General features: G+C 41.9%; 1 protein-coding gene across 3 annotated transcripts in view; it reads left to right on the top strand.

Moving 5' to 3' along the window:
• The window catches only part of LOC117499545 (arginyl-tRNA--protein transferase 1), a 73,211-nt gene that overhangs the window by 28,944 nt on the left and 29,702 nt on the right, over nt 1-14,565 (top strand). For all 3 annotated transcript variants that reach the window (XM_034151984.1, XM_034151983.1, XM_034151982.1), the window contains 2 exons: nt 7,825-8,006; nt 12,615-12,714. In XM_034151984.1, coding sequence (XP_034007875.1) covers nt 7,825-8,006; nt 12,615-12,714 — 282 coding nt within the window. The remainder of the gene's footprint in view (nt 1-7,824; nt 8,007-12,614; nt 12,715-14,565) is intronic.

Genomic DNA, 14,565 nt, shown 5'->3' with positions numbered 1-14,565 from the left:
GCTGTGCTAGACATAAAAAAACAGTGCATGTAAATGTGACTGGCACAGATTTTGCTATATTTGAGATCAATGGCCATTCAAGCTGAAGATCGACAGAATAATGATTGATCGGAGTAAATCCCTTCTTAGCAGGCTTTTTGAGCTGCAGCCTTTAGAAACACCATTGGACATGTTGGGTCAGAACAATTATACCCTTAATTAGACCCAGGATGGGCACTTATACCAGCCACTTTAATAGGACTGAGGGCGAGGAGCACACACAAACTGACTGACACACAGACACACAATAACAGTCACTCGGTGTTGCCCTGTGGGCCCCCTCAGGTCTCCACTAATGAACATCATTAGTGTTTATAGGAAACAAGCTTTTATCACCTCGTCAAGGCTGGCGGCCTGGCACTCTGAATTACACACTTCTGCACACACACACACACACACACATAATGTGGCACACTGCCTCACATATCTTCCTTCGCCGTCCCTTCCTCTTCTTCATTCGTTTGGCATCCTCTCGTCCAAAGTGTTTTTATTCCTTTCTCTGATCTACCTCTCTGTCTTCTCCTGTCTCTCTCCAAACACTCTCCTTTTCAGAGTGATTATGTGTGGCTTTCTGCGCTACCTCTGCGTGTCGGCCTCATCTGTCTCCAATCAGAACGCTATTAAAATACACACACACACACACACACACACACACACACACACACACACACACAGAGATACTCACCACATGGACCTTTATACTGTGTGGTTCATCAGCTCACATGTAATCCTTCATTTATACAAATGTATGCAAACGGCATAATTACAAATCCAACTTCAGCTAATTAGCATGCACGTTGTCTGACTTGTTTGTATGTTGCTATGTTTCATTTCCCATAAAACTATGAGATTTCATGCTGAAACTCTGAGTTAATTAACAGCCCTAATTGTTTTAATCCACACATGTAAACACATTTGTGCATTCTGATAAACAGTGGCTCGTATACATGCAAACATGATGAGCAGCAGTCATGCAGGTGTCTGTCCCTGCCTTAGTGAGGCCTCAGTGGCATGTGCTGGACAAACGTTTGCTTTTATAGGCTGTGTGGGGGATCGTGCACTCATTCTGTTTCTATTTATTTTTCTTTACAGCCTCCTAATGTGCCTAACCAAGGGGCAAACACTCATTAACAGGGCTGTTGGCCAATTAGTCACTACAATTTTTATGGCCACGGCTCAGTTTTTTCTCCCTCTGTCCTTCTGTGATTTGGTGTATCTTTCTTTCCCTGAGATGGGGAGAATGATGTAAAGAAATAGAGATACACATCACCAGGGAGAGCACCAGCTGACATACCATAGTTGTGAACACACTGTACATGCCTCCCCAGCTAGAAATGTTTGGTTCTAAAAACATTCTGAGAATGTTACCATTCATTGTTCTAGGCATGTTTTCAGCGGGAAGTTTTAGTTTGGTTCCCAGAATGTTCTTCTGAAAGCTAGGATAACGTTCTCTAAAAACATTCTTAAAATGTTTGGTGATAACCTTAAGATGTTTTTGATGACCTTAAGATGTTTTTGATAACATTGTTAGAACATTATGCCCTACTGTTCTTAAAACGTTTTCAGCTGGAAGTTTTATTTTGGTTCCCAGAACGTTCTCTAAAAACATTCTTAAAATGTTTTGTGATGACCTTCAAATGTTTTTGATAACATTGTTCGAATATTATGCCCTACTATTCTTATAATATTTTCAGCTGCAAGTGTTTTTGTTGTTCCCAGAATGTTCTTCTGAAAGGTAGGATAACGTTCTCTAAAAAAATTCTTAAAATGCTTAATAACCTTTTTTAAATGTTTTTGATAACATTGTTAGAACATTATGCCCTACTATTCTTAAAACGTTTTCAGCTGCAAGTTAGATTTTTTTATGTTGCCAGAATATTATTATTTTAGAGTAGGATAACGTGCTTTATCGTACTGATTTATCAGAAGTCTTTCTTTTTTTTTAAAGCTGCGACCAGCAGCTAGTACAAGTCACTGTCGGTGTCACATGTACTGGAGGGGACCCAGAATTAGACTCGGAATCAGCTGGTGAGCGTAACATTTGCTTATTAGAAAAGGGGAGCTGGGAGTGGAGGTTGGTTATGGCGGCAGTGGGAAACAGTTGTTCCAGGGTGGGTGGAGAGGCCTGGCTGGTCTTGGGAGTGTGGAAGGCATTGGATTCCTCCTGGGAGAGACACAAAAATGAGTGTGAGGCATAAGCAGGCAAAGTTGTCTAGCAAAAAGCTAGAGCGGCACGCAACAAAAACCGTTCACGGCAACAATACGGCAGGGAATGAGTGCAGGCTGCAGGCTTTAATAGTGTGGCTGATGAGCAGGTTGCAGGTGTGGTTGATTGGAGATTGCTCCCAGCCGTGTAGAGCAGACAAGCAGGCAGGGGGGGGGGGGGGGAAGAGAGAGAGATACACAGTAGAAACAAACACATACAAACACTAACAGGGGTTTCAGGAACGGGCAGTGACAGTCGGTCCGTTCTTCTATATGTCTGTCGGTCTCAAATCTAAAGGGTGCAATTACGATTTCCATCCACTATGCATAAACAGCGGACGCTGTTTATACGCAGCCCTCACAAACCACACACGGCCAGATAGCTTATCTAACAGTTAGAACCTACATACGAAACACAACCTTTATAGTCAGAAAAAAAGTGTGATTATTTTCTGATATTTTACACATATGATATTATGAATACTGTGGGCCATAGATACCTTAGTGTGATTATAAGTTGATTATAATGTTCTAACAATGTTATCAAAAACATCTTAAGAAGGTTATCAAAAACATCTTAAGAATGTTTTTAAAGAACGTTATCCTACCTTTCAGAAGAACATTCTGGGAAACAAAATAAAACTTCCCGCTGAAAACATTCCTAGAACAATGAATGGTAACATTCTCAGAATGTTTTTAGAACCAAAAATGTCTAGCTGGGAACTCACACATGCCACCGCAAACATGCAATATCTGCTTACAGCTTATCATGAATTACGTGCTTGTTTGTTTTTTTCAGAAGGAAAATGTGGTGACATCAGATTTTTTAAAACATCCTTTTCAAACAAATGCAACAACTTGTGTTTTATGACAACTTCTGCTCAATTCTGTTTGTTGTAAAGCACTTTGGCACAAACCTGGTTTGTTTTTTAAAGCGCTCTACAAATAAATCTGACGTTGACGATGACCGTGTTAATATTTCGCATCACAGGAACGTTTTATAAAAAAATAATAACCTTCTGAAAACCTATAAAAAACATTCTGTCATCTCAGGCCTCAATAACATCCTGAACACATTTTCTGAATGTTGCTTTGAAAATGTTCTTCTTTTGTTATCATGTAACATTGAGGTAATAATTATAAAAGAACATCTGTAATGTGTTACCTCAACAACGTCCAAAAAACATCCTTAGAATGTTGCAGGCAAAACGTTCCACCTTTGTTAACATATCACATTAATTTTTTTTTATTTAGCCTTTATTTATACAGGTTTAAAATCTCATTGAGACACAAGGTCTCATTTCCAAGAGAGACCTGTCAGTGGTAACACTACCACACAAAGTTACAGACAGACAGGACACCAAACACATTAAAGGAACGTTTTATAAAAATCTTTCTGTCATCCCTTAATAACATCCTCAAAACATCCTCAAAACATCCTCTGAATGTTGCAGTTAAAACGTTATGCCTTAGTTAACCTTAAACCTTATAGGAACATTATTTAAAATGATAAACATCCCCAAAAGGTTCTTTGAACATCAGATTAAAACGTTTTCTTTAAAACATTATTAGAACCTGTAGGTAACGTTAGCCAAAGTTGTGAGAATGTTCCCTGCTAGCTGGGTCAGCTGTAAGCCGAAAACGGAAAAGTCGACCAGCTGTAGCTCTAGTTAAACAACAGGACAGCTCTGTCAGGGACTTAAGTGCTAAAACAAATGTGCATATATTTGCATTCTGACATGCATATGATAGTGTTGCTCATATGCTACACCTGCAGCCTTTCATAACGGGTTCTGTTTTCATTTGCTGTTGTGAGTGCATGACATTTGTGAGTGAAAGAAGGAGAGACTTTGAAATATGTGAGTTCAACATCTGTTGTAAGTCAGTGCCAGAATCACTGGAGCGCCATTGCTTCTGTACTGTAGCACTAACAACCTTGATGTTGCACAAAGTTGTTTTTATGCTGAAAAAACAAGTGGTAACACTGTAAACCCTTATTTTCTACTGATATATATATATGTGTTAGTTGGTCACAAAAAAGCAAGTATGGACAAATGACAAAATGTGGCCCTCAACAAACTAGATAAGGTTTGTTTTTAGCCTAGTTGATGTTTGGAAAGTCCTTTTGCTTCTTTGCAATTCTTGATCTCTTGCAGCCCGATTGGCCGGTTAAAAGGAGTGAGAAGTCAGCAGTTAATAATGGTATAAAACACTCAATAAAATGGGATTTTCAAAATGGATGATTCACCCAATATGCACATAAAATATTAGAATGATGTGTCCAATTGGAGGCGAGTTGAGCTGCAGACAGATACACGCACACACACAAACTAATTCTCCCCACATGGTTGAGCCTGGTGGAAATAATAATACAAGAAGTAATACAAATAAATATGGTAAATAAAAACACATGAGGATCAATACAGCTAGCAACATTTCCTGAAAAACAAGTAAGTCATCGTAAATGAAACCAGTCTCATACCGAATACCTTGTGACTATTGTTGTGAGGAGATGGAATAAACCCAAAGCCATATTCAAAAATCTATTCTTCAACTAATATCTGCCACATCTTCTTAGCACAAGCCAAGTCTTTCTCCAATCTGCCCTTGGAAAACCATTTTTAAACAACCGCTTTGGTCACACATTTTTTTTATCTGAAGTTGAAACTTTTTAACTCGACTGTATTTGTGTCTTTTCACGTGGCCCTGAGGACATTTGTGTCTATTCACGTCTTTGCAATGAATATAACGCCATACAAAAAAAATTGCTTTGTGTTTGCCTGAACACACCTTAATAGCAATATTGAGGTAGAATTTGCTAAAATAAGTAAATCAACACATTCTATCAACTTTGAACAGTCCAAGAAAAGTTTCAGTATTGCATACTAGGTTACTGATTCTGAAGATTTTAAATGGTGGAAACCAAACATGCAGTACACCACCTCCCCACTTTGTCCAGACGTGCACCCTGCCCACACCGCCCTGTATTTGAGGCCATATGAGAGCGATTTGGGGCTGCAGGGGAAGCTCTGAGGTGGTTTAAAGTGTTCCAGAGAATGTTTAGATTGTTGTCACAGTGGCAAGGACACAACCATTAAGCTGTCGTCTGAGGTGACGCACAGGTCAGTCAGACAGAATCGGCCTTGAACGGGGGAACAAACAAGCAAACCCAGACAGACGTTACTTATATCGCACACAGGCATTTACATTTATATAACTGTGCCCAAGCATGTATACTGGAGGTGGGGTAAAGGGGAAAAAAAATCTCCCTCTTTCACTCTGATCACCTCACGCTCTTTCCCTTTTACTTACAACTTCTAAACTGACAGAGGGGCCTCTGACAAAGCCTCCAGTGTTTCTTGGGGAACCGGTGCCAAGAAATAACAGGCTGCCTGCTTTCACAGACGGACAGTTCCCTCAATCCACACACACACACACACACACACACAGCCAAATAGAGTGCAGTGCTTGCTCCAGATGTGATGCCTGTCACCCTTCAACACCCCGAGCTGTCCTCTTATTAACTTTGATTTTTTTTTTTTTTTTAAATCGTCCCTCTTTTTTGCCTCAATTCACATCATCTTTATCTTATATATCATATCTCCTCTGATGTGGATCAGCATTTAGACAATGTAATCATCCCCTCCCACTCAACTTCCCATACACAGAAGTAATGGACTCTGGTGTATATTGTGTCTGACAGGTAATCAGAATTGAGTGTTCATGGGGCCAGATATCATTATATTTTTTTACTAACAGCTCTACTCAAAGCTACTAGATGTTAATGTCCGATGTGGTTTTGTTTTGCCGGATTGAAGACTGCATTTCCCATGAACACCCCTGCCTTGTGTTGTAAAGTAGCATTTGGTTTGGAAGCAAGTGAAAAAAGATACATTCGTTTTTACTCGACAGCTAGCTTTCTTTTAAATGTATTTTATAAATACAATAGACATAATACATACCACTCAAGGAGGAAAAGGAACAATTATCGAACAGTTTTTAATATTTTCAAATCCCACAATTCTCCTGATTGGTTGAATGACCAACCAAAGTTGACTCGCCCCATGTTCCTTCTTGCTCTTTCAAACGTTTTCTTTTTTTTTCTTTGCTAAATTTCCTCCAGCATCAGCCATAACCGCAATATCATTTAAAAAGTATTTCTTATTAACTGCCAAACGTCCTACACGCTGACAAACTTTTCTTGCGAGAAAGTAAACATAGACTCTCCTTTCTGCCATAAATCCTTTGCTGGGAATTGGACCCAGTGACAGGCATTAAGAATAACTTTAGAAAACGTTCTTGCTGATGGACATATAGAAGCATCAGTATTAAATTCAGACTGTTTCATAACCAGGCAAAAGGTCCTTGTAGTGTTTTTTAAAAACCCTACATGGTACTAAAGAGGAATGTGGCAAAGAGTCTCCCTGTGGGTGAAGCTTATCCTGTGTGTGTGTGTGTGTGTGTGTGTGTGTGTGTGTGTGTGTGTGTGTGTGTGTGTGTGTGTGTGTGTGTGTGTGTGTGTGTGTGTGTGTGTGTGTGTGTGTGTGTGTGTGGTGTGTGTGTGTGTGTGTGTGTGTGTGTGTGTGTGTGTGTGTGTGTGTGTGTGTGTGTGTGTGTGTGTGTGTGTGTGTGTGTGTGTGTGTGTGTGTGTGTGTGTGTGTGTGTGTGTGTGTGTGTGTGTGTGTGTGTGTGTGTGTGTGTGTGTGTGTGTGTGGCCAGGTTTAATTTGGTCAGAGTTAAGGCCCAGTGGCGCGATGGATTAGCGTGCTGTGTTGTGATAACTAGCAGCGTCTGCACTACTTAACTGAGTCCAGATGAATGCTGGTAAAGGAGAAGGATCTTGTTACTATATCACTGAAGAAAGACACACACACACAAACACACACTCCACACAAAGCAATACCCTGGCTTACTTTGACTTTTAACCCTAACCCCAAGCCTCTCGTCTTAAGCCTCTGTGATAACAGCAGTAAAGTGACTCGATTGAAAAACCCAGCGTGTGGATTTGAGATGAGAAAACGCAACGTGTGTCAAACACTTAACGCTTTTATTAATGGTGGTAGACTCGAGCAAGCGGGTGGACACCTACACCCACATTCTTTCATGCCACATGGAGAGAGCAGACACAGACATATAGGAGAAAGCTTGGCAACACTCCACCGCCGCCTGGTGAAATGGATTTTGCTCATGCAGGGTCTTTTATTAAAAAGTCCTCTCCTGGAGTGTTTCTGTGGCCAGCACCCCCCCACTCCAACTCCACCCTGCTCCTGCTCTCACTCCACATTTGGGAGCCATTAGCAGGCTGAACGTGAGGCTACTGTACACCCCCACACATAATGTGTGAGGCCTGGCAGGGAAAAGCCTGGATTATGATACACTGCCATACAGGTGTGTGTGTGTGTGAGACAGAGAGCGTATCTGTGCAAGAAAGTAAAAATAGTCCCATTAAATACCACATTCTCATTCCACTGTGATTTATATATTTGACATACAAACTATATGGCACACAAGAGTTTTACTATGGTTTTGACCAATGACCACGTTCCCTCTTGTGTTTTTCCTCTCGTTGCCTCTGCTCAGGCGGAACATTCTCCAGATGGGCCCGAGGAGGGCTACGGCTCCTTCCATCAGCAGTACTGGCTGGACGATCGCATCGTGGCGGTGGGGGTGATCGATATCCTGCCTACCTGTGTGTCCTCTGTCTACCTGTACTACCACCCAGACTTTTCCTCACTGTCTCTGGGCTCCTACTCTGCTCTCAGGTTGGTTTCACATGCTCCTCAGATCTCAGACACATTTCCTAAGTTAAGAAGCTTCCAACTTTAGTCAGTTTGAGTTTTGTTACCATGCTATCCAAGCGTGCTGGAACAGTTTGAAGCTTCATAGAAATGATTATGTCCCAAACGTGTTGCTGCACCAGTACATTCCCTAAAGCTTTTAAAATATTGCCCATCACTTTTTTGCAGATTTTTGTAAATTGATGTAGACGGCAAGCACCAACTGCAACCTATCCACTATTATAAATTACATGCGAGCAAAAGAGTGCAATACTTGAATTTGTAAAGTCTATCTCAATCATCTACTTTCATCCTCCAAGTCAAAATGTGTACTTGTTGCGATTTGAAAGGATCGTTCATGAGAATTTCTCCTGTCAAGAACACATTGTTTTCTATTTATCCAACAGCTCATGAATGCAGCATTTAGACAGTCATCGTTAGTTTTCTATAGTTTTGAAAGTGTTCATATAGTTCAGGTTCCAATGGCATGTCAGGACAATATTGTTGTTGCTCACTGGCACAAAGAGGATACTGTAATATTTTCTGATTATCGGCTATTGAACAACAAATCTAATCAGATATAGAGAGCATATTAAACACAACATAATCAGGACATCCCCACATGAGTTGTAAAATGATTAGTGTAATGATTTGATGTAGCTCACTTGAGGAGAGGAATGTCTCTGCTTTCTTTGCTATGCATTCCCTTCTTTGTTCTCCTTCATTCGTCCTCCCTTCTCATCCCCTCATATTTGCCCTCCCCTTAACCTGCTCTCTCCCTGACTCTTGATCTTTGGGTCTCCTCCCAAATCTCTATCTCTCCTTAGAACTGTATACTATAAGTGCCATAATACCGTAGGTTGGAGAAAAGTACCTCTTTCTTCACACATGATTGGCCGAGGCAGTGCTCCGTTTGTGGTTCAGCTGACGACAGTTCCCTCTGCCAAGATGAAATAAGAGAACACACACGTACTCTACGCTACAGGTGCACATATCTGGCGTTTCCTGTAAAATGTAACCCAATAATGTGAGAAAGGCTTTTAAAAATATTTCTGCACAGATGTGGGAGACTGGGTGATCTCGGCTTTTAAAGTTGCCGTGTGCGAGTTGTGAGCGGTCATTTGTTTGTATAAAGTCAGCCCAGCAGTTCGGACAGACTCTCTGCTCATATAGAGGGAACACCCTGGTCATCATAAGCACACAGCTCCACATCTCTTTATTATTCCAAGAGTCTGAGTCCAAGAGTAACACAGAGGAGGAGGCCTTTGAGAAGGGAGCCAGCGGGACTAAAATCCTCCCGCCTGTTTACAGACACCAGAGCCCCGGGCCTTTGATCAGGTCTGGACCCTCCCTCGTCTGCTGGGCCTGGCCGACTCTGTCCAAAACGTACTGTTCAGAATGCATGTGCGCACACACCCCCATGAAACTTGTACAAACATTCATTACATTAGATGGTGTTTATTCTCAGCAGCTAGCCCAACTGGATTGGAACCGGAGCTGCTCAACCATGGACAAGTGCACTCCTTTTAAAACAACAGCATTTAAACAAAGTCATGTACATATAAAGTATATGTGTGAAACCTTTTTCCTAGGAATAAACATCTAAATGTACAGAATTCCTGAGAGGCCAGCTTAAAAAAAAATCATCCTTGTAATTTGTTTTGATCAAAAAAGAAATTCCTCCTGAGTTTAGCGAAAACAGGACTAGGACAGGAATCAAAGATCATTTTGTCATGATAATACTTGTTAGGGTTTGTTGTTGGATCATTTGGGCCACAAGACGCTGAAGTCCACCTCTGCCTATATGTTTTAAATAGGATTAAAAAGGATCCCTATTTTCTTTCCGGTGAATTTTTATTTGCCCATACACAAGTTAGAATTTGATCTGCCTGAACATTTTCCCGATGGAAAAAGGAGCTAAGAAAGACTTATTTCCCCCCGCCTATCTTCCCACGTCCCAAACACATGGGAGAAAACCATTTTGAGCTTCAGATTCAATTATTATTTTGCTCTTAGGGCTTCCATAGAAAGGTAAAAACAGGTCAAAGTTGTCTAATTTAAAACACAATCTTCAGTGGAACTGTGGTACCAGTCCTGATCTGAGAAAAACACTTTACATGTGCATTATGTTGCAGTTGTGATTAAATATTAATGTTACAAATGTGCTAAAACAAGTAGAGCCTTATGTGTATTTGACTCCTCACTACATCAGTGGTATACGTGTTATTCAGCCGTAGAAACAGGAGAGGGAGATATTGAGAAATGTCTTGCTGGACTGCGGCTCTTTCAGCCACAGGCCCAGAGGAATGGAGGAGGAGGAGGAGGAGAAGTAAAGAGGCACATAATGAGGGGCCTGAGGCGCTGTGTGTAGGAAACACAGCTGGTGTCCAACCTCCATCACTTTCTTCAGGGATGTCCTGATTATGTTGTTTTACGCCTGATCTTCATCCGAGTTCTTAAATATTCAGTAATTGCTGATACTGCATCCTATTTATTTTTTAATAGGTTTTTTCTTAAATAATGAAGTTGCAGAATGTGCATATAGCCTACATCAGCCTACATTAGAATAGATAAACTAGGGAGATTTTGGATAACTGAAAAGATCTGCATTACAACTTCCCATCAACATTTTGATTATCCCATAGTTGAGCATACTTTGAAAGAGAAGGAGGGAAGTTTAAGTTCAAGTCAAACCACTTGTTCAAAGTGTGTTACACCCGAAACATGTTTAGTTTGTGTTTGTTCTCAACTTTGTACTGATTCAGGGCATCCCGAGTCTTTTTAAAAATGTATAAAGTTCATCAATAGACTGTGTGCCTTTAATACTAAATGTCCTTTCTGAATAAGCCTCTGTGTGCTTCCCATCACTCATGGATTATATTGCCTTTTATATCTGGCAAATCAATTGTCGTGTCTGGTAATGAAATGTTTCTGCATGCGAAGCTGCAGTAAGCACCTTGTGTGTGTGTGTGTGTGTGTGTGTGTGTGTGTGTGTGTGTGTGTGTGTGTGTGTGTGTGTGTGTGTGTGTGTGTGTGTGTGTGTGTGTGTGTGTGTGTGTGTGTGTGTGTGTGTGTGTGTGTGTGTGTGTGTGTGTGTGTGTGTGTGTGTGTGTGTGTGTGTGTGTGTGTGTGTGTGTGTGTGTGTGTGTGTGTGTGTGTGTGTGTGTGTGTGTGTGTGTTGTGTGTGTGTGTGTGTTGTGTGTGTGTGTGTGTGTGTGTGTGTGTGTGTGTGTTGTGTGTGTGTGTGTGTTGTGTGTTGTGTGTGTGTGTGTGTGTGTGTGTGTGTGTTGTGTGTGTGTGTGTGTGTCAGTATGAGGGAAGCTGTGCAGGAGCAGAGGGCTTGATAATTGGCTTGTGCTGGAGTGTCAGATGGCTGAAGAGGGGATAATGGCGGACTCAAGCTGCTGCCATGGGGTGGAGGTGCGGGTGTGAAGGCCTCAAGTAAAAGGGGGGGCGGGGTACACAGGGCTTTTTGTGAATGGGCCCCTCGTCTCTCTTGACCCCCCTCCCCCAATTCAGGCCTGCCGGGGTGCTTTTGTGGAGAGGGGATGGGAACCCAGGAACCTGGCAGCAAGTGGGTGACCTTCTAGCACCTCGCTCTCGCTGCCTCTTTTCTCCCTCCCTTTCTCTTTCTTGACCCTCCTCTTTTATATTCTCCTCCTGTCCCCCCACCCTCCCTGGCTCGGTCTGCTTTGTCCCATGTCTTATTTTTCAGTGCATCTATTTTATTTTAAGGCCTCTTTCTCTCTCTGGTAAGTATTGTAAGCAAAGGGAATTCTCCCCCTTCATTTGAGCGGGTGAAACTCAGAGGGTGGAAGGAAGAGTGAAACAAAAAGAGAGAAGAAAGAGGACCTGGAGTTTAGTTATGGAAAAGTAAAGGAAACGGCCGAGGGGAAAGGGGGAAAATAGGCTTTTAGAAAAAGGATGCAATTAAGGAAGAAACTATTGGGGAAAAATAAAGCAGGGAAGACATTTACTGTATTTGAAGAAGCTATATAAATCCTCCAAGTTCTAAATCTTTATTTTACACGCTGTCGCCCTCCTTTTTCACTATTTTCTTTGCTGCCAAAGGGCTCAATGACGAGAAAGGGAAGGCAGTTGTTTTTGTGTAATGAAATGAGACCAAGAAAAGCTGCCTTTTTAAGTGTGGGTGTTTACTTCCTCTGCTCAGGCACTGCTCTAGTCAGAGCTGCTAGTACCCATTTTAATTCCTAATGGCCTCATTTGTATGCTGCTGATATAATAACCTGTGAGAAAAAAAGCTTTTAAAGTGTTTTGGTTAACACTAAAACACTATAACACTATTTTCAGGTTATGGAAGATGAATTTAAATATTCTAAATTACTCAAACTGCTGATCAACTGTGGATGGTCATTTGTTTTAGCTAACACAAACAATACAACACTGTGCACTGCCGTTCAGCATATCTAACCAGTATCAGCTGAAACTGTTTTGCTGGAGTGAGCCATCATTGTATGAAGCAACAACATCGTCTGCATGCATATGTGCTCTTTTTAAAAGCCTGAGCCTTTTTTCCTCCAGTGTCTCATTGAAAAGGTGTGTGTGTGTGTGTGTGTGTCCATCCTGCCGCAGGGAGATCGCTTTCACCAGGCAGCTGCAGAAACAGTCCCCCAAGCTGTGCTACTACTACCTGGGCTTCTACATTCACTCCTGTCCCAAGATGCGGTATAAGGTATGCCTTGTCTCACATTGACTACTTTATTTATACCATATGATAATATGTGCTAATAAAATGCAATATCACATACACTCTGACGTTTTTCAATTACATTTTACACCTGTGTCCACACATAACTAAATGGCAACACTTCTAAACGTGTGTTCCTCTTTCCTCTCTCAAATTCAATTGAATTCAACTGTTAATAATAACCAGTTTTAAAGGATGTGCAGCACTACACTCAGTGATGTTATATCCCCATGCTATGTTTATAATATTTCACATAAAAGGAGAGTTTTTGCCGTGTTTCCCAATAGGCCATAATGATGTTTGTTTAACATTTTTATGTGCAAGCCAAATGTTTCCGCTCAGTTTTGTGTTATATTTTCTCATATTGCCTGTGTTGCAGCACCTCTTTTCACCCTCTGTCTGAAACCAGAGCCCAGTCTTCTCTGATATTTTGCTCTGGTTTGCTGGGGGTCTCTGTTGTGATTGGTCAACCGTTTAGAGATGTCCCGCCCCTTAGCCTATAACATACCATGTGTTGGAGAACTAGCCAGTAGAAGCGCGAGTGTTACACAGTGATGTCACTTTGTTCCGGACGTAAACAGAGGACTAAAATATGGCGTTTCAGACGGGGGGAGTGTGTGGGAGAGAAACTCTCCAAAAGGATTTTAGCCTTTGCAGACAATTTACATGCCCAAAAAACGATTTAACACTACAGAAAACCCACGAAAAGCATAATGTATGTTTCAAACTGAGCCATGCATCCTCAGTGCTTCCTCATCTTCTATGAGAAATGGTCAACATATCTGTCCTTAACTGCTCCATTATCATGAGGATTAGGCAGTGCCAATATTAAGGCCCCGTCCAAACGGAGACGATATCAGTTGAATCCGCTAACGTTCTCTATCGTATAGACGGTTCGTCCACACGAGGCCGAAACGCGGATTCGGAGCCCGAATCCGATGCACTTTGATAACGGCTCCCAAAGTGGGTAGGTCTGAGGACGAAACGCCCGTGTGTACGCCCTATACGATCATTTCCTGAAAACGATGACGCCATAGCCCCGCCTCTCCTGCTCTCCCCACCTCTCCTGCTCTCCCCCGCATCACCCGCGTCATTGCTGATGCGTTTCGCCAACAACAACAACAATGGCGGATCACAGGGTTGCGTTCGTGCTCCAGACGCTACTGACCATGATACAGATTTTAGTGCAAAATCTACAGCTCCTCTACCACAACCATCAGCAACAATAATAATAATAATAATAATCGTCATCGGTCTTATTCGCTGCTTTTGGTGTATTTTGTGGCGGAAGTACAGCGCCACTTACAGGCCCGGCATATGTACTACAGCGTCTCCAGCGTTTTCGAGCGTTTTCATGTGGACGGACACGTTTCTTGAGCCGTTTCCGTGTGGACGGAAGACTTTTTTGAAAACGACTAAGGTTCGTTTTTGTCTCCGTTTCGTCTCCGTGTGGACCGGGCCTAAAACTAGCTTGTCATTAGTGTTGTTCCCTCTTACGCTATTTACACAAGTCTCTTTGCTACCCGCCTATCAAGCCAGTGACCAAGTGCTATCCTCCTCTGATTACTTTTGCATAATGTAGGTTTCTATCTTTCTGAGAGGCTTTGCATGTCCCAACTGCCTGATTGTAAAGGAAGAGGAAGACCGGCCTCTTTTTCCTCTACTGCTTTTGTTATTATAGGTGCGAAGTTCTCAACAGGGGCCTACCTACAGTGTGATCTTTTCTCTCTCATTTCCACAGGAACCCTGGCACCTGCTCTCGTTTTTCATGTATTACAGTGTGGAATGTAGGTGTCCAGAAGTCTATCCAACTTAGTGATACATATCAAGTGTACG

The sequence above is a fragment of the Trematomus bernacchii genome, unplaced genomic scaffold (assembly GCF_902827165.1).
Source record: "Trematomus bernacchii unplaced genomic scaffold, fTreBer1.1, whole genome shotgun sequence".
NCBI lineage: Eukaryota > Metazoa > Chordata > Actinopteri > Perciformes > Nototheniidae > Trematomus > Trematomus bernacchii.
Note: the sequence above shows the minus strand (reverse complement) of the source record. Positions and strands in the feature narration are given on the sequence as shown.